Source organism: Triplophysa dalaica, chromosome 6 (genome assembly GCF_015846415.1).
Source record: "Triplophysa dalaica isolate WHDGS20190420 chromosome 6, ASM1584641v1, whole genome shotgun sequence".
Classification (NCBI taxonomy): domain Eukaryota; kingdom Metazoa; phylum Chordata; class Actinopteri; order Cypriniformes; family Nemacheilidae; genus Triplophysa; species Triplophysa dalaica.
Window position 1 is genome coordinate 23,738,798 of NC_079547.1, and position 26,722 is coordinate 23,765,519.

At 37.2% G+C, this 26,722-nt stretch overlaps 1 protein-coding gene across 6 annotated transcripts in view; it reads left to right on the plus strand.

The window, feature by feature from the left end:
* LOC130424500 (membrane-associated guanylate kinase, WW and PDZ domain-containing protein 3) overlaps positions 1 to 26,722 on the plus strand; it is an 85,156-nt gene that overhangs the window by 32,649 nt on the left and 25,785 nt on the right. For all 6 annotated transcript variants that reach the window (XR_008906948.1, XM_056750198.1, XM_056750197.1 and 3 more), the window contains 2 exons: positions 17,356 to 17,472; positions 23,203 to 23,322. Coding sequence is in view for 5 of the 6 variants with exons in the window: in XM_056750198.1 (XP_056606176.1) it covers positions 17,356 to 17,472; positions 23,203 to 23,322 (237 nt within the window). In the remaining variant the exon portion in view is untranslated. The remainder of the gene's footprint in view (positions 1 to 17,355; positions 17,473 to 23,202; positions 23,323 to 26,722) is intronic.

The window sequence follows — 26,722 nt, forward strand, 5'->3', positions numbered from 1 at the left end:
GGAATGTCAAAAAAAATCATTTTTTATTTGTCGATTCTGCTCATCATCAAACCAGAGCTTATATAAATGTTTTTATCCGGTTCTTGAGCACGTCACTTACCTGTTTTATATCTATCATTATACCCAGATTTTTTCCAGCCGCTACATTTTTTCCCAGCATGCACCTCTTCTAATGAGGCTCATCTGAGACAGCTCACAAATGAAGTCAGCAGGTCTTTGTAATTCACACGCTTCTTCCTTTGAGATATGTTCCATCATTCCAAGGCTCCCTCTTTTCTTTCAGTCCTGAATTGCAAATTCCGATGTGGGATTTGAAAACGCTTGTTATCTGTGTCTTTCCTCCGCGCTCAAAGCGCCAGTATTAATCTGGGGCGGCTCTATAGGAGGAGAGAGAACTATCTCCTCTGGCACGTGGATAAAGTGAAATGATAAGGATGACTTGAGTGACGGATGAGATTCAGGAGGATACGGAGCATGTTTTCATGCGAGTGTTTAGCGAGCACGAGTTTTGTGATGAATAAGGCAGGATGCGAATGTTGCCCCATTGTCCTGGCACAGCTGGCATCTAATCAAACTCTACAGGCTGTGCGCTGCCATGCTGATGCATGTTTTTGCGGAATCATTACCAGTGATTTAAATAATTCATATTTAGTGTGTGATGGGCACAAACAGATGTGAAGTAACCCAGCATGAGCCGTGACTCTGGCATGTACCGCAAATCAAATCAGTGAGGCGTATCTCTGGCACGTACAGTAAATGCTGATGAGCGTGAGTTGGAGGTAAATATGGACAGTTGAACATCGTTTAGATATCATTGAATGCTTTTTGCCGTGAATGATTCTATAGTACATGTTGATTAAAAACTGTGTAGATAATTCATCATTAAAGCGGGCGTAACACACCGGGTTTCTGCCAATCTCATATTAATCTTGAGTACCTATAAAGTAGAATTGCACACTTTGTATCATCGAAGAGTATTTAGTTTGATCACATTTATAAAAGATAGATACAGCTGTACGATTCTTTCTGAACTCAAATGGCGCATGCGGGGGGGAGGGGAAGGCTGAACCAAAGCATGTGCGCACCCATTGTCAACAAAACACAGACATCATCTAAGCAAAGTTGTTACAAAACAGTTTTACATGTTCGAAAAAACTTTCGGAATCCTGTGCGATGGCTGGTGGAGTGTATCGAGAACAGAAATACTACGTAATACGCCAACTCGTTTTTTGACAAATTCACCATGTGAAGCACGTTTAACATTGTAGAGAATTCAGAATGCATGAAACACCATTGCAGGGCCGGTTTAAATAATCGCTCTGTTGTTTTCCCTTTTGGCTTGAAGTCACATATAAATGAAAGATAATAAAAGTGTATGCTCAATGAACAAATGTTAATGTAATTCAAAGTTGAACATTTTGCCCAATATTTTTGTATTCTCCACACGATTAATAATCTTATTTAAAGTCCCAGTGAAAATAATTATAACAATTCCTATTTTTTCATGAAGCATTGCAGCGTTTATCGTAAATAGCTTATCAGTGTGGGTCATTTTCTTTTTAAAATTCATGTGCTTCCCCCTTATGTTCAGTTAAATCTATAAATGAGCTTCTGCCCCCTAGTGACTATCCATCTCAAATGCCGTAAGTTTGACGGCTTGGGCTGAGTATATGTTACCTACTCCCCTTCAACTGTCAGTCTGCTGCCAGTTTTATTTAAAAATGCACATCTGTTTAATACATCCAATCAAATTGCAATGAAAAAACAGGTCCCAGTATTTTTATCTAATTCGAAATTCTGTTTCGCTCAGAAATGCGTCAGAATATGGTAGAACGATCGTAACTTCCGCTTCACAAGGACTTTAAAGTATCATATTGGCAACATATTGTTCGATCAATCTATTAATTTAATAAGAACATTCACAACGAGGAATTAGTATATTAGCCCCCAGTGAAAAGGACAGTAATGTTATGTTTTATTTAAGCTTGCAGATTGAAATTTTAAGTGTGCGGTCCCTTGAATTTTGGTCTCGCACACTTAAACTTGGCTGTCACTATTTTCAATATTCCAATATTTATCTGGATATAACCACTCTACAAGTGTTCCCATGTATATTGCTCCTCGGTATTGATATAGTTGGTCTCTCAAATATAGAGAGATTGTACAACTTTTTTTGTAGTTATAATTATCGCGCGTATTTTGAACAGGCTATTTTTTGGTATTAAAATATCACTTTAAAGGGGTCATACGGCGCAAATTTGTGTTTTTCTGTGTCTTTGGTGTGTTATAAGTTGCCCATGCATGTATTAGACACGTAAAATTGCTAAAATTATAGATGCTTACTATCTAAAGTGAATGCTCACGTAGACGCCTCGTGTAACCACACCCCCATAAATCTACATCAGTTCGTGGTATGAAGACCGCCCAAATGTATACCCAAGTAAGGTGGGTGTACCTGTCAATACAATTGAACAGTACAACCTGAACCTAATGTTCCAAATATGGTAAGAGGCGTTACATTTCCGTCACACGCTTGCAGTACTCGACCAATCACTATGCATTGGTTGACTGGCCAATCATACCACGCCTCGCTTTTCAGAGCCATGAGCTTTGTAAAAGTCTGCTAGTTTCAGAGAGGCGGGGCAAAGAGGAGATACACACGCACTGTACGTGGATAATACAGCGTTATTTTTACCTTAAATCGTCACATTGCATTACATCTAAAACAAGCAATAATATTCCTTTAGCCGTGTCATACGGCCCCTTTATATGAAATGTTGATGAAGACCAAATTTTGAAAATAATAACATGCCACACAAATAGCACTTCTTTAAGCGATAAGTGGACCCCCTGCGTGTTTTCCTGTTTGCTCGCGAGCCCACACAACCGGTCAAGGTTTAAACTAATGGGGTGTGTGATTTAAAAGCTGCCGTGATTAAACTGTGATTTAACTTTAATTAGATATGCTGCTGACAATGGAAGTGCCCGAAACAGCAGAGGGTTTAATCATTCACATGGATGCGGAGGGGCGGAAGAGCGAGCGGCCGAGAGAGAGAGAGACCGATAGAGAGGGAGCCGCGACATCACTGAGGTTTCGATTGATATTCTCAGCGGTCGCTCGTGTTAGACTCTATTCCCTGCTGGTGGTTTAAAGGGGACTCGGAGAAAATCAGCACTGCCACCAGACAAGCTTTTGAAGGCAGAGCACAGACACACCAATGAGCTATTCTCAGCTGTCTGTCCCATCTCACAGGTGTCTTTATGCCCTGCTTCCAATGCTTCCCCAACACACATACTGTAGGGCTGTATATCTGACCATCAGAAGGTCAAACTTAAGATTCCAGATTTTAGAGATGAGACTTCGAAAGCAAACGGACAGGCCACTGCCATCAGTAAACCCTGAACACATTCTGTACATGGATCCCAAAAAGTATATGAACATTTAAAGGGGCAGTCCACCCATAAATAAAAAGTAAATTGAGCAGTGATGATGTCTGATAATTGATGAGACTCAATGAGGTGTGGAACACAAAATATATTTTGAGAAATGTCTCAGTGGGGTTCAATGTTGATTGGTTACCAACATTCTTCAAAATATCTTCTTTTGTGTTCGCAGAAAAAATGTATACGGGTTTGGAAAGATACGAGGACGAGAAAACGGGTGGATTTATTTTCAGGTGGAATATCTTTTAAACAGCTTGGACTTCTCTCCAAATGTGATTAATCTCGTCTTTCAATTGAATAGAAACAGACAGAATATGTCGGTGTCCCAGCGAGTGCCATATTCTTCCATCTGTGATGGAGAAACACATTCTTCAGTCTGTGAACCAGTTTATTTCATTATCTTCCTAGTGGGCAAAACATTTTCTCACTGCCAAGTATGTTTCTTTTTGTATTTTTTCTCTTCCAAGATTTCATAACCTGCTTTGAAAAAGAGAACACATGATAAGCAGATGGGGAATGTCTCCCGGTTCATAAAAGCACGGTTGTGAATCCGTGTTTAGCCAAATCTTGTTTATAATAGATTGTGGAATATAAAGATGTGATCGTTTATTCACCCTCTTGAGTTCAAAACCTGTAAATGACTCTTTCTTCAGTGAAGCACAAAAGAAGATATTTAGAGAAATGTCTCAGTGGTTTTTTGTCCGTGCAAATGAAATCAATGTGGGCAGTGTTGTTTGGTTATGAGCGTTCTTCAAAATATCTTTCGTGTTTTTGCAGCAGAAAGTAAGTCAAATACATTGTGACAACAAATGAAATTTTGATGAACCTCCCTTTAAGTCGATTTAGATAAAAGCAGCTGCTAAATACGTACGTTTTACTTTGGGTTTAATTGTTTCTTTTAACTCTCTGAACCGCACCAACACTTGCATTCTACTTTTTTGTTTCCTGCCGAGCTCTAAAAGAAGTGGGTGGCAAACAGACCTTTGATGTCAGAGCAGAACCCAGGAGCACTACCTTCCCAAGTCGAGAGAGAGAAGAGAGAGAGGAGGGAAGATAAGTAGGTCACACATCCTCATCTGTAATGGATTCACATTTAGTGCAACTACACAACAAGTATGCCTCTCCATCAGAAGACGGGTTGTGTAAAAGTTGCCCTGGAGACAAAAGGACGTGCACCTGCCCGTCTGCGTTCATGTGTTTTTTAATGTGGCCACCGTCATCGATGATCGGCGGTCGGCCGGTGATATGGGAGGTGATTCGATTTGTCCGTAAAGGCAAGTGGAAAAGTGGACCGGGCTCGTACTGATGGTTTCATTCCCTGAACGCTCACGCTAGCAGATGTCCTGATGTTTGCTCTTTAGCGGTCACGCCAGACTCCTCCGAGGGAGGGTTGATTTATTTAGCCGTGCGCTAAATGGACTCGTGTATAGATTTTTCAAGCTAATGCTGCATGCATCTCTACAGTAAATGTATCTCTGTAACACCATCAGCTTCTAACTAAACTACATCACACAAATAATAGTATACGAATCATAATATACACTGGTGGTAACATTGTGAAGTCAATATGTGTGATTGTAACTTATTAAAAGACATTCTAATGCTTTGACCAACGTATTTTATTCAGGAATACATCATTTAGGGACAGAAGAGCCAAAAACAATACGGACTATTGAAAATAATAAATTAAATAATATTATTTAAAGGGAAAGTTACAAAGATCTACACTACTAGTAAACTATACTCCATCCAATGCTACTTTTGTGCACAGTCATAAAAGTTATACACTGCAAAAAATGACTTTCTTCCTTAGTATTTTTGTCTTGTTTTTCTGCACAAATGTCTAAAAATTCTTGAATCATGATGCATTTTCTTGGTGAGCAAAAATAAATCTTGTTTTTGACAAAAAAATATGAAATTTCAGTGAATTTGTAATTAAAACAAGCAAAAAAAACTGCCAATGGCGTAAGAAAAATAATCTTGAATTTAGTGACTAAAAAATGTTAATCTTAAATCAACATTAATTTTCTTACCCCATTGGCGGATTTTTTGCTTGTTTTAAGCAAAAAAATCATTGAAATATCAGATTTTTTATCTAAAAACATTTTGCTCATGAATCATATGTATCTTGATTCAAGAATTTTTAGACATTTGTACCCAAAAACAAGACAAACATACTAAGAAAATATTTTTTTGTAGTGTAGCTTTGTGTTTTATCATAAATCAAACAGTTTTTAAGACTGAAACTGTCCATTTTACAACATCCACATGAGTATTGTAAGGTTTTAAATAAAAAGTAATAAAATTGCGTTTAAAATGCATAATACCTGTGGAAATGTCAAGGTATATTTTTTCAAATCATAACTATTGATCACCTTTAACGTCTGTGGGTTTTGCAAATATTTCTTTATTTTAGTTCTTTATTTATTGGGATACACCCCTTGAGATGAAACATCTCGTTTTCGAGGGGGGCCTATTTTATTTAATCTATAAAGTGTACTAAAAAGAGCTTGTCAACTTTGAAAACACTCGTTTACGTATTTAAAAATTAAGTGTTTTTACCCGATTTTATAAGAATTAGCAGTTTTGGAGACGTAAGGTTTTCGCCCGACAGCGAATAGTAATTGAGTGCATAAAGGTTGTTGTGTTTTTGTAGAAATATACCTAGTTTTTCAATTTAAGCTTTGCTCAATTTAATTTGACACAAATGACATGATTGTTGTAAATAAATAATCTTAAAATGACGAGAGAGAGAGAGAGAGAGTATATCTGTATGGCTTTTAAAGGTCATTTTATAATCAGACATGTTCATTTGTTTCACCCTCCCGTGTGATGGTTTGTTTTTTTCCTTCGCAGTTTTAAGTTTTAAAGTGATTAGTGCATGTGGGGTTTACTCCGCTGTATCTTGGGTCCCGAGTCTTCCCCAAATTGAGACAAATCTAACAAAACCTTTCCCCTTTGTAAAGCAGGAGACGCTCTAATTGTATGATTTAAGAAGCGAGCAGCCTGGTTATTTATAACAGCAAAAGTAGTCTTTTAGTGACTTGCGTTGTTAAGTGTTGTAAAGCGACCTGTGTTTACAGGTTTGGCTGTATGTTTTCATAAATATATGCTAAATCTTGTACGTCTGCTTAATATTTTGCTTTTCATCTTATTATTTCAACAGGTTTTTGTGAGGATTATGGCTTTGGATCAAAGTACGTGCTAAATTAATAAATGCAAAATTAAATAAAACCATCAGTTGAATTTGTTTATAGCTTCTAAGTTTGTGTGCGTGTGTGTGTGTGTGTGTTAGAGAGAGAAAATAAGGTTGTGACCAATTATTATCATCCAATGTTCTCTTAAAAAAGCTTCTAATTAATGATGAATATAGATTTTGGCCTGTGGAAACGTGTGTGTTTGTGCAGTTTAAGTGATGTAGCAGCACATCTCGCTTACATCTCATCTGCTCTCGTGTATAATGTATAGATCTGTAGTCTCTAGAGCTTGAGGTTGTCTCATTGAGAGCAGGCCTGACTCTTTAATGTAAAACACACACAACATATACACTGTTGTTACAACACAGAGATCTGAGGACGGGTATTATGTTTTTAATGCTCTGGTGAATAGAAATGGACATCTGCATGTATGTCTGGTTGTGTTTTCTCTGCTAGCTGCAACTGGTGTAAGGCCAAACATGTGCACACAAACACGCCCGCAAACACACACGCACAAACAGAAAGGTCAAGAGTGTATCTACCTGTAATTACGTGAGGGTGAATTGCTTTGACCTGCGGTGACACCACACGCCTCAAACACACACGTGTCTCGTCACAACACTGAAGGTCAGGATACGCCGCCGCATGTTTATGCATATAATGGCAGGATGTTATCACCATGACGATAAGTGTTTTAAACACGACACGCGGGTTTCCAGCTCTGTTTTCTCACAGCGATTGGCTCGTATGCCAACACAAAGTGACAGCATGTGTGTGTGTGTGTGTGTGAGATGCCCTGAGCCCCAGACGGGCATCACAGTTTGCCCTTGAGCTTCAGTGGCATCAGTTGTCAGTATCCCACGGTGTCTGGTATAGTCTCTCTCTCTCTCTCTCTCTCATACAAGTTAACCTTCAACATGCAGCGATTCATCTCAGCTAGTAAAACAAAAATGCCCCGAAAAAGTGTAACACCAAAAATCCAAAGCACCCCATTACGGTTCTTTACTGTCATTTACTAAACTAAGATACTGAGCAGGGGTTCGTGAAATCTGATATTTGGTCCCAGTTTCGATTTATTTATCCAAAATGCATTTTTGATTTCGAATCGCCTCGCTCGGTCATATAAATACCTCCCGGGCACCCCAGAATTCTCAAAGGAGATGCTATTGCCATGGGAACTGCTCGGGCATTCGAGAGGAAGATTGCTAATGATCGCTTCCTCCGATGCTTATTTTCACACTTAAATGTCAATAAGCGGTTACTTTTCGATAGCATACATAAGCATGGACGGCTAGGTTTGACACGTGCTCACGCAGTATGTACAAGTCAACCAGACAGAAGTCGATGGGTTCTCGTATCTACTACAAATGTTGGCCTGCCTTCTTACACTACACCCGAGGGTAAGCGAGGGGTGGGCGCTACTCGAAAGAACAGAGAAAAAAGAGTGGAGGCAGGAGAAATGGACAGTCGTAATGAGGGCTGTGGAGGGAGAGGAGAAAGCATTTCACTCCATCAGTGCAACCGTGGGGGGAATGAGAAATGGGGTAGAGAGAGAAAGAGAGAGAGAGAGAGAGAGACTGCTTGATTGGTGCAGTGAGAACCGATAAGACAAGAAAAAATGAGGATATTATTGAGAGGATGAAAGAGGGATAGGGAAGTGGTTCTGGAGGGGTACCTAGACAGATGGGTTATTCCATTGGGAAGTACTGTTTTTGGTTCTGGTATGTTGATACAGAAGCTGAATATAGAAACCAGGGGTAGCTGATAAACTGTAATGCCAAACATAATGAGAGCACGGGACATACACACAGTTGCCAGAATAATATTCATGTAATGCCGATGAACTCCACCCTTTCGTCAGACTCCTCGAATTATGCTAATGCAATTCATCATACTTATTCTAGTTATATGGGCCAATCCCACGATTCCCAAGGGCTGAGCTCATCTCCAATGCGTTCTGCAGTTATGCATTCATAGTTTAGCAATCCCGACGCGGCCGGAACGTGACGCTCTCATCCACACTGCCCGGGATCGTCTCCATTAGCGATGTTTCATTTCATCCCCGTGTTCCGGCGTAATGGGAAAATCAATCACTCAGAGAGCAATGAGGTGGGAAAATGGAGTTCGCCATCTGAAAGCACAGAGGTTACCTCCCCGGTTTTCAGAAAAAACTCTTTTGATTTTAGACAGTGGCAGGACGGGCCACACGCAGGGGTAAAGCAGTGGTGGGTCTCTGTCACTGTGAGTCTAGTGCTCTGCTGGGGAGGTAATGACCTGCGTCGCTTATGTGCCATTTTAGATTTGTCTCTTCTGCTGCACTTTACATTGCCAACGTGATATTTATCCTGGCATTTAACTCCTGAATCCCAGTCTGACTGAGGAGCGGAGTTAGACGAATTCGTTCAATCTCATACGTACATTTTTGCACAGTTTGCTTTTGCGGCAATCACAAGGGGGTGGGGCTTAAGTGCGTTCTTTTTTAGTATTAGTAGTATTTAGTATTTAGTATTGTACAATTCACAATGTACGAATTCATACAAAATTAGGCAACTCGTAAAATAGTTCCGTGAAAATGTCAACCTTACCACGAAAAAAGCGGATTTTACTATTGTAACAGCTTAGATTTTAACATTTGGTGGTTCAAATACCCATGTAAGATCTCTATTCAAATTTTTTTAAAGCATTTGTTTTATTTTTAGTGCATGATTTGTCATAGTCAGGTGACATTTTCAGGATTGTCATATCCATAACGCTACATATTCCTCATAAATGGACACATAAAAATGAATATAAAGTAAATATTTTATGTTCTATAAAGAGGCATCACTTCTCCATTCATTGGGTATTATTGCTTCAGGATTGTGCATTTTATTTTTACAGAAATCCTACAAAGTTTATCCTCTCCCAAAAACGTGTCCATTTTTTGTCACATCCATAACGCTTGTTTATTTTCCTTTTTTTTATAGACTTACATTTTTGGATGTTTGGACTCTATCAACAAGGGTTCAGTAAAATATAAACAGATGGTTCAAAATAAACATAACAATTTCATTCTCTGAGCATTTTTATATCACGTCCATAACGCAAAATGTCACGTCCATAACGCTGGAATTGCCCAGTTACGAATTCCCGTGAGATCAGGCTGTGATTACCATCTTTTAAGCGAAAGGCGGGACTTCTTTCCTTCGTCTGCTATGTTGAATGTTCTTTTCAACCTAAAGTGGTCTGTACTGTAGATTTACTGTAACTTCTTCCTCTAGGGCGTTTTATCTTCATTCCACCCCCATAAATGACAAACTCCATTTAGCTCATATATCTTGCATAATTCATTATTTATAAGGGTCTGTTATTCCCAAAATAATAATAAAGGTCGCAGGAATGAAGTCTTTAACTATATTGAATGCTTCTGCGGCGGCTCTATACCCCCCCACGCCTGTTCTAATTGTGTTTGTGCTGAACTCAGGAAGGGCATAAGTGGCATAAATTTCGACAAAGTTAGCACAGTTGATTAAATTCATCATTGTTCTCCATAAAGGGCCGACGCTTCCTCTGGCACGTTCTCAGGGCTATTTGTCATAATAAATAAAGGTTTCTGGCAGTGTAATTAATCTTTCATTAATTCTTGGCCCTTGCGTCCGGAGAGTCGAGCAAGAGTCAGCAGAGCTTGAGGAGAGGTATAACCGCTGTCAAATTCTGTTTGTCTTTTCAGCTTTCTTAATATAAACGTAACTGCTTTTAACAGATGGGTTATTCTTGTTACATGCCGCGGTTTATAAACGACTTTGTTTAGTTAAAAATGATGTACTTGCTCAAAAGCTCATTGTTGTTCAGGAAGATCATTGTTCAAACTGTCTTCAACTCTAGCTCTAGTCACACGGTAGACTTCTAATATGATTTGTAATATTTTTTATAGGGCTGTCGGGTCAGATTTAGCGAGAAATGTCACAATTTTTTATGTTTTGCAAAGTTCCAAATGCAGATCCTGTGAATGAAATTTAGTGGCATCCAGTGGTAAGGCTGCGAATTGCAACCAACTGCTCACTCCACCCCTCCTTTTCGAAGTACTATGGCGGCTTTCACAGGACTAAGATGTCGTCATGTTTTTGATTCTTTGCCAAAGGAGATAACGTATTTACAAAACACACTCCGTTTGTACATTTATAGGGCTACTGTAGAAAAACCATGGTGAATTCCATGTAAAGGGTCCCGGTTGTATGTAGATCAAAAATAACTCATTATAAGGTAAGAAAAACATAATGCTTTAATACTGTATGTAAGGGCTTTTATGCACCTCTGAACACATAGTTATGTATATCATATTGCATTTCTGTCAATAGATCCTCCAAAAAATGACACACTGGACCTATAAGAAAGAGTTTATTTGAAATGTTACATAACACTTTTAGACACTTTATTAATATAGTTTTAGTTTTACTACAGTTTTATAATTTACACAGTACTAGAATCTCATAGATAGACCTATGAAGAAAATAATACACTGCACATATCAATTTAAATAAACTTTACGTTGCCGTTTTTTTGAAAGCAAGTTACAGTACTGTACATGTAATTTACACAGCACACTATAAAATATTTTATGCTTACTTAAATTTTCAAGTACAATCAGATTGCTTTCAACTTGGTATTTCCTTTTTTTGCTTGACAAATGCTTGAGTTGATATTACTTATAAAAATAAGTTGAAATTGCAAATGTTGAAAATGTTATACGGTGAATATGTGTTCCTTTGGATCAACCACATCAAACATTGGGCTTCAAGAACACCGCACACACTTTCTGTTAATGTTAGATGAAACCTAATGACCCCAGTTGATAAAGTTAGTTGCAGTTTACCTGAAATGTACCTTTAATGGGTCACAAACCATTGTGCATTGACACGCTTGTGATGGTTTGATATTTGTTGTTAATTAAAAAAATCTATTATAACCATTATTGCAGATGCCAACCATTGTGGTTGTGTGTGTGTGTGTGTGTGTGTGTGTCTGTAAAAAGTGGCAATCACCAATGAGGCGCTTCTAATCGTAAATAGAACTCAAGGTTTAGAATATTAAGCTGTTGTTACCTCGCACACTTCTTTCGTTTCCAAGTGTCTCGGTCGTGAAACAATATCATTTCTCACTATAATGTTCTCTCCTAGAGCGTTAAAAGCCAAACATAACCTCATAACGGAGAAACTTTTCTGAAAGTGTGTAGCTTGGCTTCATAAGTCACTGAATTATTTTGTCGGAAGTGCCGCTTTACATTTGCTTATGGGATTGTAATTTGTCACTTAAAGTTAATTCAGTTTCTTTCAGTTTAGTGAGCAAAATCAGAGAAGTCTGTGAAGGGGAGACCGAGCACTTATAGGGGAATGTGAGAAATCGCACATATATAGCATTTGTATCTGTTCAGTTGATGTTGATCTATCAGAAAATCTCAGATCATTTACAGAAGTACCTGATGCCAGCGCAATGAAGTTATATATGAGAGATAACCATGTCTGTCTCTGGAGTTTTGGTCTGGAAGGATAAGACATAAGTCTGTTCGCCTCACGTTGTTAAAATTCATCGCATGATGTGAGATATTTACTCAGCAAACTCTTCCGCCCAAATGCCTCTCAGACCTGACAGCTGCGGCGAGCGCACACCTTTTGAGGAAGATGCTTATGTAACGTGTCAAAACTATAAACTCTGCCTCCACCAATTCCCATCAACCCCTTCACCTAAGATCTGTTTGTTTGGGCTGATGGCTATTCTGATCGCCCCCGTCTCCGTGCATTGTAACTAGAGCACAATAAATATTTTTTTATCACGTTGGATGGTTGCAATTGAATGCTCTTGTTGGAGCAAAATGCACACCGCGCGGTACGATCTAACAGTTACCATTTAACAGAAACGGCACATTAGCAGTGCTCCCCTCTCTGCTGATGAAAGCAATACACATATATTTGTGTTCAGTCGCTTCTTTACATCTACACAATAACAAATAACAATATACTGTGCACTTTGTCTAAATGTTGCAAGACTTTGCAAGACAAACTTTTTTAAGCTTTTTCGTCTTACAGGACATTGAAGAAAGGAGGCAAATGTGAAATGTTTACCAAACCAAACTATCATTTTGAATAGTTGCTGCATGGGCATTTTTAGTCAGATGTGTTTGGAGTGGTTTTTAGGCCGTTGCTAGGTGGTTACTAGGATGCTCCGAGTAGCTATATTTGGCGCTGCAAGATGGTCGCTAGTGTGTTAGGTACGCTGTAAAAAATCCCATGAATAAACCTAAATTTTCCAGAAGCTGGGGCAACAACTACATGGTTTTACTGTTTTCTTGTTAATTTGCAGTCTTCTTCTGTAATTTGATGTTTTAGGCGGTATTTAAAAAAAATGTGCACCTGACAAACAGGAAATTTCTGTATAATTACAGTTTTTTCAACATCATAATATAACAGATTATTAATTATTATAAAAAAATTGCACATGTAATTAATAAAGTGATATTATAGGAATTATAAAGGAATATTAATATTATTATTCATAAAAAATAATTAATTTTACATAGCACATGATAATGTCATAATTTGTTAAAAATACAATCTAATAAATTAAGGCTTAATCATGTTTTAAACTGTTATTAATAGAGATAACATATTTATTTATTTTTCTCTTGTGTGTAGAACCTGGAGACGTGTCAGTCGCCATTTAGTCACAGTCTTCATTTTCTGGTGTTATCATTCTCTAGATGTACTGAATTTACATTACAAATCTTTTAAATTGTAAAGCAATGACAGGGAAATGTACATTTTGCTATTCCTTTAATTTTGTTTTAAATCATTAGATTATATTTGATGATATCTGGATTAGTAAAGACTGTCAATATAAATAAAACCAAAAATGTTTTGTTGATCAAGACGTTCTGTTAAGTCCTTAAAATGGGACACAAACACCATATACATATCCAGGATTGGGTTCACTTTGCTTTGCATTATCTGTACGTTTTCCTTCAACTCAAATTTCCCCGTTTCTACTTTTCCTCTGCTCGTTGTCCTTCTTGATTTTTTATTCAGATTGGCTATGTTCTGTTCCTTCACTTTGAGCTTTTAGGTCACAGAAATCATGACTCGCTCACCACAACGTTGTGACACAAAGAGCTTTCCAATTCTTTTGAAAAAGATGAATAATGGCCTTTCACACCGCTTTCGAGAATAACCGTGCGCCACGGTCATGTGGCTGTCTCGGCGACTGTCATGACAGCTCAAATCTTTCGTCAGCCAGGATGAACATCGAGAGCGAGAGGTCGGGAAAGCGATCAAAAAATTGAGCAATTCAACCGTCTTGGCGCTGTTGTCAGGCTCTTGTTCAAGCCAGTCTGCAACAGCTGCTTGTCGAAAGTCTTTTTACCTCAATGAATGCGCAGATTCGGCACCGGAATCATCACCTCCGAGTGCTTCTGGAGATGTTACCGCAAATATACCAGAGCTAAAAATATCTCAATCCAGTCTCATAATCGGTGATGTCTAATAGATGCATGTGTGACAGGCTCCCTCAGCTGAATCGATGGGGAATCAGAGCACAGCTGAGAAAATAAGCTCTTATTTGAGCTGTTGGTAGCCAAATCAGGCAAAAGTGCCATCTGCTCCTAAACATGATTTGAAAGTTTAAGTAGTGTAGATAAAAGCTCAGTTTGAGGGGGCAGGGGGTTTACAATGGATGTCATAGAAAAGAATGGAAAAAAGTCATGTTCCTCTCCTCATTCTCATCTTTCAATAAGATTTGCTCATGTTTTTCAACTATAAAATTGTTTGTTACCTTTTTTATTGAAAGGGAAAGATGTGGGAAAGGCCAAAGCAGAGAGACAGAGAGAGAAAGAATTCTACATTTTATAAAATGTCATAAAAGCCCAGTTTGAGAACCACTTCAATTACGGTTATTTTGTTTTTACTGTTATGGCACTAAAAAACCTTTTTCATAATTGTGAATTTGGCAGAGTTCACATAGAAGACCAGACCTGACTCATCACACGCCGATAGCAGTGTCTCATTTATTCTCCTGTCTTTGACACCCTCCTCATATCATGAACTCAGAAATGACCTGTCAGAACATCATAATACAGCATGAATGCAGATACGGACGCGCTTCTTTTTTCTCAGTCGCTGGATACGGTAAAATGCTTTTGGAATGAAAGATGAAGCATGCGGGTTGAACACTCTTCCGTGTTTAAAATGAAGAAACGATGATCTCCAAGGCACATTATAAACGCTGCCAATATCTGCTCGCTTTGAGAATCCCTGTCTCATGCTTGTCAGGATAAATCAGAGTGATGTGATATCTGTGCTTTTGCTTTTTGGTAAATCCTGCTTAATTCAGGACTTCTGATTGGACACCTGTCTTTCTACCCAAAGGTTATGACACATTACAGGTCACACTGTGCTTTCAGGAGATTATAGTGCTTTATGGACTGTTACAGGAGTGAGAGATTATAGAAAGGCTTTAGTGGTTTGTCATCTGTCTGCACACGGTTTTACTTGCCATGGGTTATCAAATGCAGTTTTTTAAATGTTTTTCTTTTTGTGGGCCAAATCTTAGTCATGTCTTAGAAGTCATCAAGAAAGTCACAGTTTAGTGAGTTTTAATGACAATTTTTTCCATTTTTTGTGGGTTTTTTATTTGCTGCTTTTTAATCATTTACTATACAAAATATTTTGAATATGAATATTGAATATGCCTGATGAAGGTGATGAGACCGAAATGTTAAACTACTGTATTTCATACTTTTGAAAATATATAAAAATATGTGAACATTTTAAGATTAGAGGAATGCGCTTATCTTTTGTGCCAAAATATGTTAAAATTTTACTATTAAAGGAATTCATTTTTACCTTAATCTTACCAAAATATATAGAAATATGTTAAAAATGTTACCATTGAAGACACATACTTGGTGTTAAATATTTTGGTACAAAAGTAACATTAAGAACTGCTTGAATGGAAAAAATGTCACATATTTTTTATACATTTTGGTTCAAAAGTAACATTATGTTACCTTATTTTACTATTAAAGCGATGTAATTAACATTACTAATTTACCAACATATATAAAAATATTTAAAAATGCACTTGATCTTAATATTACTTTTGTAGGGTTAGGGTTTTAAAGTATATAATATCCTTCTGAAACCTTGTACATCCAAATGTTTTGTTTTTCAATAAATCGATAAAGCACTTTTAAAATGAATAAAAAGCTGTGCTATCAAAGTCGACAAGCACTCTTTAATACTTTATTCTGGTTGGATATTTGCAAAACCCAGTGATGAACATAGTGAGTGACTATTAATAATGTTTTGTGACACAAATAAAAATCACGAAATATGGAGATACAAGAGTGAGAAGAAGAGCAGCGATATGTTACAATTATATTAAAATATATTTTCCTTCTGTGGGCCAATCATAATTCAGAAGTCATGAAAGTCACAGTTTAGTTTAGTTTTCATGACCCATTTGTCTTTTTACTTGTGTGTATTTTGTTTGTTGATTTTTAAATGCTTTACTATTAAAGCAATGTACTTTACTTTTTTCCTTTGTACAAAAATATAAACAAATATGTTAACATTTATGATTGGTTTAATACTTTTTTTTAAGTGTCCTAGTAAAATGTTTGATTTTATTGGGTTGCTTCCTGGCCACTATGTTGCAATCATTAGCAATTTTTTGTTTACCAACATGTAAGCATCTCATAGCGAGACATTTTTGCCCTTTTAATTCTTTTTGGACTTTAAGTTGTTGAGTTGTAAAAGTTCCTGTCTATTGAACTCTTATCTCTGAGGATCAAGGCAAAAAATCGAGTTCTTGTGACATGACCCATTAATTCCCTTCCCTTTTGTGCTGTTGGACTCTCAAACTTTATTTCTCTCCATTGCCTCATACGCATACGCATCCGCAAACAACCACGGTCTTCTTCCACTGGGTTCATTTCGTCTGCAGAGCTGCTTTGTGTGAACTTTCCAGAGCCTTTGGAGTTTGTCAGTACGAGGCAAAGTGAGGAAGTTTGGCCCTTTTAAAAGTTCTGCGTGGAGAGTTTCATTAGGTTTCGCTTTTCAGAGACTCTTTCAACACAAACTGTGTCAGCTTGTTTGTGAAGTCTTTTCTGAGCTAGCAAACCTCGTAAGAGACTTGTGTGTGGTTGGGTTTTTACATTAAGTGTGTGTGTGTTTGTATACGGAGTAAGATGCAGATAAAGTTTTAGGAACTTAAAAAACAAGTGGGCACTAAAAGTTGTTTTTGTACAAGTAAAAGAACCTGTCGGAAAGAATATCTGAATTGATTCTCAAATACAGCAATGACATTAAAAGAAGGCTGAATAAAGACTTTTGTTTGAAGTAAACAGGGAAATAATGTGGTACATGAATGCATTTCTTGATTTTGATTCCTTGGAAATAGACCGGATTGTGAAAGGTGCGCATTATGAACCATTAAAATGGTCGATCTATTTGGCTATTTGTCCTTAGGGTTTTTTGAGAAACATCATAATCTCCTAATATTTGAAAGAGCAACCTCAGAGAAATAAAGTTTTCTCTTTTGGGAGTTAGTCTGTGTTAGACTGTGTAAGGATAATGCCAAGCCTGACTTCATGTTCCATAACCCGTGAAATCTCTTATAATTTATCTTTCTCTTTTGTCTGTCTTTCTTCCCCCATCTCTCTCTCTCTCCGTCTCTCTCTCTGCAGGTAAAGTGCTGAACAGTGATTTGAGGCATTATCTTAGCCTGCAGTTCCAGAAAGCCTCAATCGACCACAAACTGCAGCAAGTCATCAGAGACAACCTGTACCTGCGAACCATTCCATGTGAGACACAAACAGATTTTCATGTCACAGTTATCGTGCGACCGAAGACCCCGGCGGCAATGTTAACATGTTATTTTTGTTAATAATGCTAGCTATCTTTTAGCTATCTTGGTCAACAAATCACACTTCAAATTTGAGTGTCAGGATTAGAGAAAGATTTTGTAGCTGTTGTGGCTCTTCAACCTGATCTCATTGGAATTCTTAACTTTTTTATAAATTGGCTTATTCGTATGAATTCATACGTTGTGAATCATACAAAAAGGTATGATTGCTAGAAAAAAGCGATGCTGAAGCCACACCCCTAACACCGCCCCTAAATCTGACATCAATGGTGTGAAAGCACATCATATTATGATGTTCGAATAAGATTGCACGAATTCGTATGATTAAGCCAAAATGAGACACATCGTAAAATCGTTGCGTTTTTGCCGTAAGATTGGGTTTGGCTTTTAAGGCAAAACTTGTTGAATTATTTACTAAATATCATGCGGAAAATAAACACTGTATTGATAATCATGATTTTCCCCATTGTTATCGTGAAAACCGGTATGTTTTGACCAGTGTTGGTTTAACCAGTTACTTTTACCCTTGAAAAAATAAAGTAAGGGATTACTCTTATTTGTCCTGTAATTTAATTGCAGTTACTTCTGATGTAATTAAACTAAATACAGTATAATATATTCATTAGTGGAAATGATATCAAAATTATATGTCAAACTCTAAAATATATGCTTTAATATATCCTTCTCACATTTGTATATGTTGGTCAGTTAATAAGAATAATTTATGCAGATATTTATTATTTATTGGAATTAATTAAATATGTCATTTCATGTCTATCCGAGAATCATCTCTAATCAAGCTTGATAAAGGATATAGAAAGTAATAAGTGATTAAATACTCTTTGGAGAGGGTCATTTCTACAGTAATCTAATTACACTATTGAATATGTAATTAGTAACTAATAATTCATTACTTTTTCAGAGTAACTTTCCCATCACTGATTGTGACACCCCCAGGTGTTACTTCAAAATTTTCAACCAAATACTCAATAATTGTTTAATGTAAAATATTGCCCAAAATGATAAAAGTAAAATTCATAAATGTTATGAATATTTCATTGTGCAAATATTCCACATACACTTTCTCACCAATCTCCTCAGTCGTTCATCATTTGGTCTCCAGAAAAAAGTGTTTGGTCCGCTGGTGTCTTTATTAGTTAATCTGGGAGACAGAGCATCTCCTCAGGCAAAACTCTTCTGGATCACTGCAGCTCGGCACCAACCGCCCTTTGTAATGCACCGTGTGAGACGTTTGCACCGCACAGTTTCTCTCCAGATTTTTTTCCAAGAAGTTGCACATTCTCGCCCAGCTAGTTTGTTATTCCCTCTTCAGTTTAATTTGACAGGTGATGAACTGGTCGTGAAACGCACTGAGAGGTGAATTTACTTAGCGCTTGCTCCACTTTAACACACGCAATTTAACACACAACCGGGGGGGAATTAGCAATGATCAAACCCGCCCGCTGATAGCGATGTTTGCGTTGCTAAGTGACAGAATAACCCAAGACACTTTGCGGATGCAGAGTTGCGATCTGGTTTTTGGATAGGTTTGTGAATAAGATGGATGTATAAAGAGTCTGCTTTACATAGGACCATCACTTCAAGACTTTAAGACCCTCTTAAGTGATGTGAAATGCACACCACTGTTCGATGCGTTGACGTAATTCCCATTGAAACAGAAGTTAGGTCGAGACATATTGAGTAACTCCTCCCCTTTTTAAAATAGCCAATAGCGTTTTGTTCACCTCATCCGATGGCATCCGGTGAGACGCTGAAGTGCAGAATGAGGTCATAAAAATCATTAAAGTGAGAGAATGTAAGTTTTGAATGCTTTTATCTTCTAAATGGAGCACACTAGTTTATTGATATCCTTAAGCGTCACGTTCATACTTAAAGCCAAAAAACTTTGACCATTAAAACCGAGAGGATATCCAGATGAGCGTTGTATTTGAGTGCACATTTGGCGTTTTAAAGAGCTGATTCAGGTGTCTGGACGGCAGTGATGGACGGATGCGGCGCGGCCCATATGCCAAATCCTGATAGTCTGAAACATCCTGCGCAATCTGGCGCTCAGAACTGGCCTGCAAGCTGCCATTCTGCTCCTCGCTGACGGCAGTCATTTTGTGGGCGTGTTTGCAACAATACCTGATTTGCATAATGACTCTCAGCATAAACAGTTTGGGGTATAATTGTGTTAATGAATAATGTGTGAATAAAACTTTGAACATAATCTTTTTTGCTGGAGTCCAATTTTAAGCTGCTGTTATATATATATATCTCTCCAAACTTATGTTAGCCCAATAAATACATTTGAATGCATGACAACACACATTCAAACTTCATCTGTTTGGCCGGCTCAGTCATGTAAAGTAATTAGTAGAAACACCTGTAGTGTCTTACCAGCTTTCTCTTTAACACCTGAAATGTGTAAAAGTGTGTGTGTAACACCTGATGCTCTGAATAGCCCTCCACACCGCCGTCTGACGCGAGCATCCGCGGCTTATTTATAATAAGATCTCTTCTCATTTCAGTCCGACCTTAACAGTTTAAGCAAAACGTCGCAGCTCTGATTGTTTTGTGAAGCTGTCAGAATGTCTCGGGGGCTTTGAAAGCAGGCGGTTATTGACTAAATTGGACTCGTACATTTCACAGTTTGCAAGAAAAAGATCAGCTCACCCCAAAATAAAACTTCTCTCATCATTTATTCACCCTCATGTCATTTTAAATCTGTATGACTTTCTTTCTTCTCGTAAACACAAACGAAGATAAAGAAAGAGTCATAGACTGGTTTTGAACCTCATAAGGGTGATTTAAATGAACACACACTTTTTATTTATTATTTTGTTTGGGAAGACACAGTAGCAAAAAGGCCGGTTTCATTAAATGTGGAAAATAGTCTTGAGTTAAATTTACATTAATAAACATTTGTGGTGAACAAAATTTAGACTTTAGGAAAAAAAATGTACGAAATGAAACAATAATGTGACCCATTTAGACGACGCAGAATACAGTCAACGCAGACGTAAGTTTCTGTTTATTTGTGCATTTTAGCACAACAAACTGAAGCATCAGCTCTTTTACACTCAAGCTGTCTAAATCTAATTTTATAATTTTTACTAAATGCATTTTTGCTTTATCACACATACCATTCTTTGTGACTTCTATAGAGGTCATGGATATAAATCGCAAGGGCAGCAACCATGGATATAAAAGCATCTCCCAAGGGCACAAATTTAAACGAACGAGAGAATAAAAAATGACTCTTTTGTTTGATGTTTATGGAAAATAAACCCACTCGAGATGATCAAAAGTGACACAAAATGAGATTTACAATAACAAAGAACTTCACGTGGATGCCAACATTTCAAGTACAGCATTTTCTTCCAGTCCTAAGTCACTCTTTTGCTTGGCCCAGTTACTTCGCTCTCGCTCTCTTTCTCTCTCTTTACCACAGTCAGTATAATAAGAGACAAGCGGAGAGGCAAAAGAAGACAGAGAGAATGGAAAGGGAGCTAGAGGGCATTTGGTGTTTATGGTCACAAAGCTGTTTTATGGGGCTATGAACAAAATTTCTTAAAAGCTCCTGTGATGGAGAGACATGAAGAACAGCCCAAGGTGCCACTCGTATCCTTCATCCAACCAAAGGCTGCCAGAGCAGGTGCTCGCCTGGGGGATCTCTGGACCCCTTTCAGAACCGGCCCACATTTCCATTTCAGAGGGAATGCTGATGTAACTGACTGCGTTATTAAATAACCTCCTTTTGATAATATAGAGACAGTTATTAAAATATGGAGGTGTAGATTGTAGAAGTAAAATAATTAGAAGGTTTATTTTGAGGTCTTTAATAATATTGACTTTTAATTGCAGACTTGACATTCTTGAGACATTGCTTCTGAAACTCTAATGGTGACATTTGTGAGATTTCTGCTTCTTTTTTACTTTCCCCTTCTTTAGGCATTTAATCTGTATTTCTTTAAGTTAAATGTAAGGGAATCAGTAACTTCAGATTTTCCCCTTCAGTTCGGCTGAGGACTCTACTGCGGATACTTCTCATTTCATTTTGGTGCATCTTATGTAAATGTCCTTCAGACGACAGTAGAGTCTGGTGGCATTTTCCAGCACACACAAAAACAGAGTCGAGAAATGTCATATTTTATTTTTGGCCTTTTAGTCGTGAGAAATGCCACCCTCGGATGGCTCTTATGAGGATTTGCAGCCCACCTCCGAAATGAGGTCCAAACATATACAGTTTATACTTGATAATTATAAGACACACAGAGACACCCTCACACAGACAAACATCAGAACAATTAGGTTGAAAATAAACCCCTGTGTGGGCATACGATCAAACATTTAAAGGAACCGTAAACCAAAAGACGAAAATATATTTTTTCATTAACTTGTGAAACACAAATGAAGATGATTTAAGAAGTAATACTTTCATACTGGCGATAACTAATGACCAATGTTCTAGATTGTGTTGATGCAACTTGTTTGGACGTATAATTTAAAGATTTGCGTGCAAATAACATACAATATATTTATTTTTGTTTGCTTTCTAAATCGTTATTTTATTCAAAAGTTTTTTATGATACTTTTGGAGATCAACAGCCCCATTCCCTATCCACTTACATTGTATGGAATATTTAGCAAACTTTTTCTTTTATAGAGAAAAAAGTTATATGTTTGTGAAAGATTTTTTTAAAAGTAGGTCTTTAAATGCCGGCGATACCCAATGTTCTAGGTTGTGTTGATGCAGCATGTTTGTATATGCATACACATACAGTGAGATTAAATATAAACTAAAACTTATTAAAAAAACGATTATTTTGCCAAAACTATCATTGAAATGCTTTTAAAATAAAGTTTTTTCAATTTACGTTTTTGGAGATCGATAATCCCTATCCACGTACGTACATTGTAAAGAATTTTTACGAAATAAAAAAACACTTTGGTTTGAAAATACACGAGGGTGAGTAAAGTATGACAAAATTTGGGGGTAAACTACCTTTTAGGAGCTTTTGTAGAGTTTATCACAACTGCCATGTGACAGTAAACCCACGTTAACTTTTTAACAATCCAAAATTTCACATTTTTCAGTCTTTGCACACTCTTCTGTCACCATTTCCCATGTGAATAGTGCAATCTGTGACTACACTTGCTTGACTAATTCTAAATAACATAAGATATCCTCTGATGTGATGTAATATGTCCCTTGTTCTTCTCCCTTTGGTTAATTAAGCTCTCTCTCTCTCTCACACACACACACACACTGTCTCTCTCTCTCTCTCTCTCTCTCTCTCACACATACACACACACTCGGTCTCTCTCTCGCTGAACCATTTTCACAGAGATCGTGTTAAAGCACATGCTGTTTCATCCTTTAACTCCACAAACTGGCAAAAGTCTTGTTTGCCCATCCAACGCTTTCACAGTTCTGAGAATCCCAGTTTCCGGATCCTGTGTCTGGGATCAGTTCTATTTACAGTTTGGCAATTTCTAACAGTATGAGCTCGTTGGAAACGTTGGAGTTGAGCCAGGGAATCAAACTTTTTAATCTGAGACTTTTTAGACGGGCACAAAGTTTGCATGCGAAGGGGACCGTGGGTGTAAGATATTTAAATCAGAACTGGTTCACGGTGCCTGATTGTGTTTGTTTTATTTGAAGGTACCACACGGCTGCCCAGAGACGGGGAAGTTCCAGGAGTGGACTATAATTTCATCAGCGTGGGGGATTTTCGCATCCTGGAAGAGAGCGGATTATTGCTGGAGAGCGGAACGTATGATGGTATGAAAAACCTCGAAAACTTTGGAGATGTGGCATGATGGGTAATGCATCTGCACCAACAGGGTCACCAAAGTGGCACAAATGTGCAAAATAAGTGTGTTTTGGATTCTTTCTTATAGTCCAATATCAATTCCATCTATGCGATCATAGATATGTGCTTTTTGACCTATGCGGAATACGAAGCCTGCGAATTTCTGTAATTGAAGTTCATGGTGGCACAAAAGATGCATATGTTTATTCTCAGATACAGAAAGAAATAAGACCAAGTGGTGGTTGTCACGACAACGATAACGCTGCACTCAGGCAGCACTTTATTTTTGTGCAGCCAAAGCGTTAAACCTGAGCTTAGTGATTTGAACACTACTCTTTTGCTGTCTGCCAAACCGTGACATTTACTTCTGAGAATGTGAATCTATAGTTTTAACATTGATAATAGTGTTATTTTCTAGACGGATGTGTTTAAAACCGTCACAGACCGCTCGAGGCGTTCGTCTTTTCCAAAAAGAATGTGAAGACAAAGTTAACCTCAAAAAACTCTTCAAATCACACAGACAGTATCTCAGAATGGAATACATCCTTTGTGTAGCTCGAGGTACAAAAATATTTAGTAAGTGAATATTCCATCTCAAATATGTTTTTCGCATGAATTTGAACACCCAAAAAGGTTGAAGATGAATTTTATTTCTGTTCTGTTCGTTAATGGAAAGCAGCAAAGCTCTGTGTGTTCTTTGACAGTCTGGTGACTTTGGTTATCTCTGTCCTGAGAGACTGATAGTGTGCCAGCCGAGTGTAGTTGCGTAGTTTGTGTCCTCACATCTATAGTGGGACCAGACTTATGCCAAGGAAAGCCTGCTGGGACAGGGAGCCACGCCAGTCTGAAATAGCCATATGTGTCCCGCTTGCAAATCCAAACATGCACACGCACCGTGACGCATGTGTGTGCACGAATCCCAGAAGACTGTGCCTTAAAGAGACAGTGCACCCAAAAATGTTAAGATCTTAACATCCCTCACAAATATTAAGCTTTATGTTTTTTTTTACATGAAGTAATAGTTGAACTATAGTATTTGTAGTAAAACCATAGTCACCACAAATTGAATATGGTTTCACTGCAATAAAACATTAGGAATATTTCAACACTTGGAGGCGCGTTTACCGATTTGATATGTTTTTTTTTAGATTGACAGCATATTTATTTCTCAGCGAGTCTGTGCTTGAGTAATAGTAAAGATGCTAGGCCTTCCTAAAGCCCTCATTCCAGCAGTGTTGATCAATTTAGAGCCTTCGGGACGGCTTTTAATTTAATCCTGTCTCAGCAAGCTTGGTTGAATAAAGAGTTGATCCAGATCAATAAAGATTTACCAGGCGATGAAAGCAAACAGACACTGAGAATCTTACGGGGGATGTGAAACAATTCACTGTACTTACTGTCGGTGGAGTCATAGATCAGCACTATCCCTGGACAATGAATGGAGAGACGTTGTTTTTCTGAGTTATGAATTTAGACTGGGTTATTCAAAATAAACACCTGAGGGTCAAAAGCACTTAAGTCTAGAAATATACAGTAATTTGCTGTTTTTTTAAGTGAAAAAATGCTATTTTAAATACTATTTAGGGCATTATGTAAATTCAGATGTTGCAATACAGATACATGTGTTTATAATTTAGTAACTAATTTTTATTAATTGATGTTGTTTTTAAATATCTAATGCACAAAAGTGGACAACAGAGAAAATGTTATTTCAACAGTTGTTATACCAGAGTTATTATAGTTTTGTTTTTAGTTTTGTTTATTTTTTTAACATATTAAATTAGCTTTTCTTTTTAGGTTTTTATGTGACATTTAGTTCCATTTTTTGCAATTTTCCTTTATGCTTTTGTCATTTCATTTCATTTCTTGTTTGTTTATTTTTTATGTTGCTATATAAGATTAATAAATTGTTATTTTATTTTATGTATTTTTGTTTATTATTTATTATTTGCTTTAAACTTATTTCAGTTTATTTCTGAGGCAACATTTACATTTTTTTACCCTAAGTTTTTCCAATAATTTTTAGGCAAATATTTTATTAGTTTTCATAGAACACAAACTTGTTAAAAGTTTTAATTAAAGGAAATTAAAATAACCTCGGTTTCTACATAGCACAGCATTTACTTACTCGTATTTCATTCCAAACCTTTAATTTAACTTTCTTACTTCTGCGGAACACAAAAGAAGATATCTTAAAGAAAGTTAAGAACATATGGCCTATTGACTTCTGTACTATTAACACATGAACACATTTCTCAAAATATCTTCTTTTGTGTTCCACAGATGAAAGATTCATGTAGGTTTTGTGCAAAATTGGGGTGAATAAATGATCATTTTATTTTTGTGTAAACTATATCTTTAATGTCATAATATGAATATAAATATACCATGATGATGTTGTAGATTGATTTTGTGCCAATTTTCAAAAGTCAAACACAGCAGGTTGGTTTCGCATGAAGTTGCTCATAATGTAAAGCAAACATTATGTCGGCAACTTGTAAAGCGAGGATAAAGGAGGATAAAGGAGATCTAATTAGTATAATGAATAAGTATTGGGTGCATATTCATGAGAGGTGAGCCGAGTTGTCAACGCTAGTTAATTGCTAATGAAAAAGGGTTTTCCCATGTGCTTTCCATTCCTATTTGCCAATTAAGCGGCGTAGAATTTACAATCTAAAAGGAGAAGATTAATCTCGCTGCTGATTAAAAGGATTATATTTTACATCGCAAAAAGATGAATATTTGACCTTAAACTGTGTTTTTTTCTCAAACAGACACTAATGATGTTGAAGGGAAGCCTATTTATTTTCTGGATGAAGAGAACGAACAAACAAAACAACAAATTTGGATGATTTAAATTAATCTGCATTTAATTAGCGAAGGTTGAACGCTTGATTTGAATAGACGTCTTTCCATTGGCTGCGTTTCATACTTAGATTGATTCTTTTAGTTTAACATCTAAAGGAGATAATGAAGCACAAACCTTCGACCTATACACACACACACACACACACACACAATATATAAATCACCAAATTAGAAATGTATTTAACTACATTATGCCGCTTCACTGATTGGCTGGGGTGTTGTTTGCGTTGCATATTAATGAGCTGACTTTTGCGTCAGACGATAACGGGAGACATTTCATTACTGAATCCAGTGGTGAATGTAATTGCTTTTACAGCTCCGACAAATGAAAAATGTATAACATTTCACAGTACATAATGGATAGTCGACACCTAAAACTCAGTTTTTAAGTAGAAGTTGAGCAAAGAGAGTGATAGTCGAAATGACAAAATGTTTAAAAGTGGATACATTTTTTTTAGCCAGATGCATAAAATTGTGTTCAACAAACAAGGCTTCTTTTTA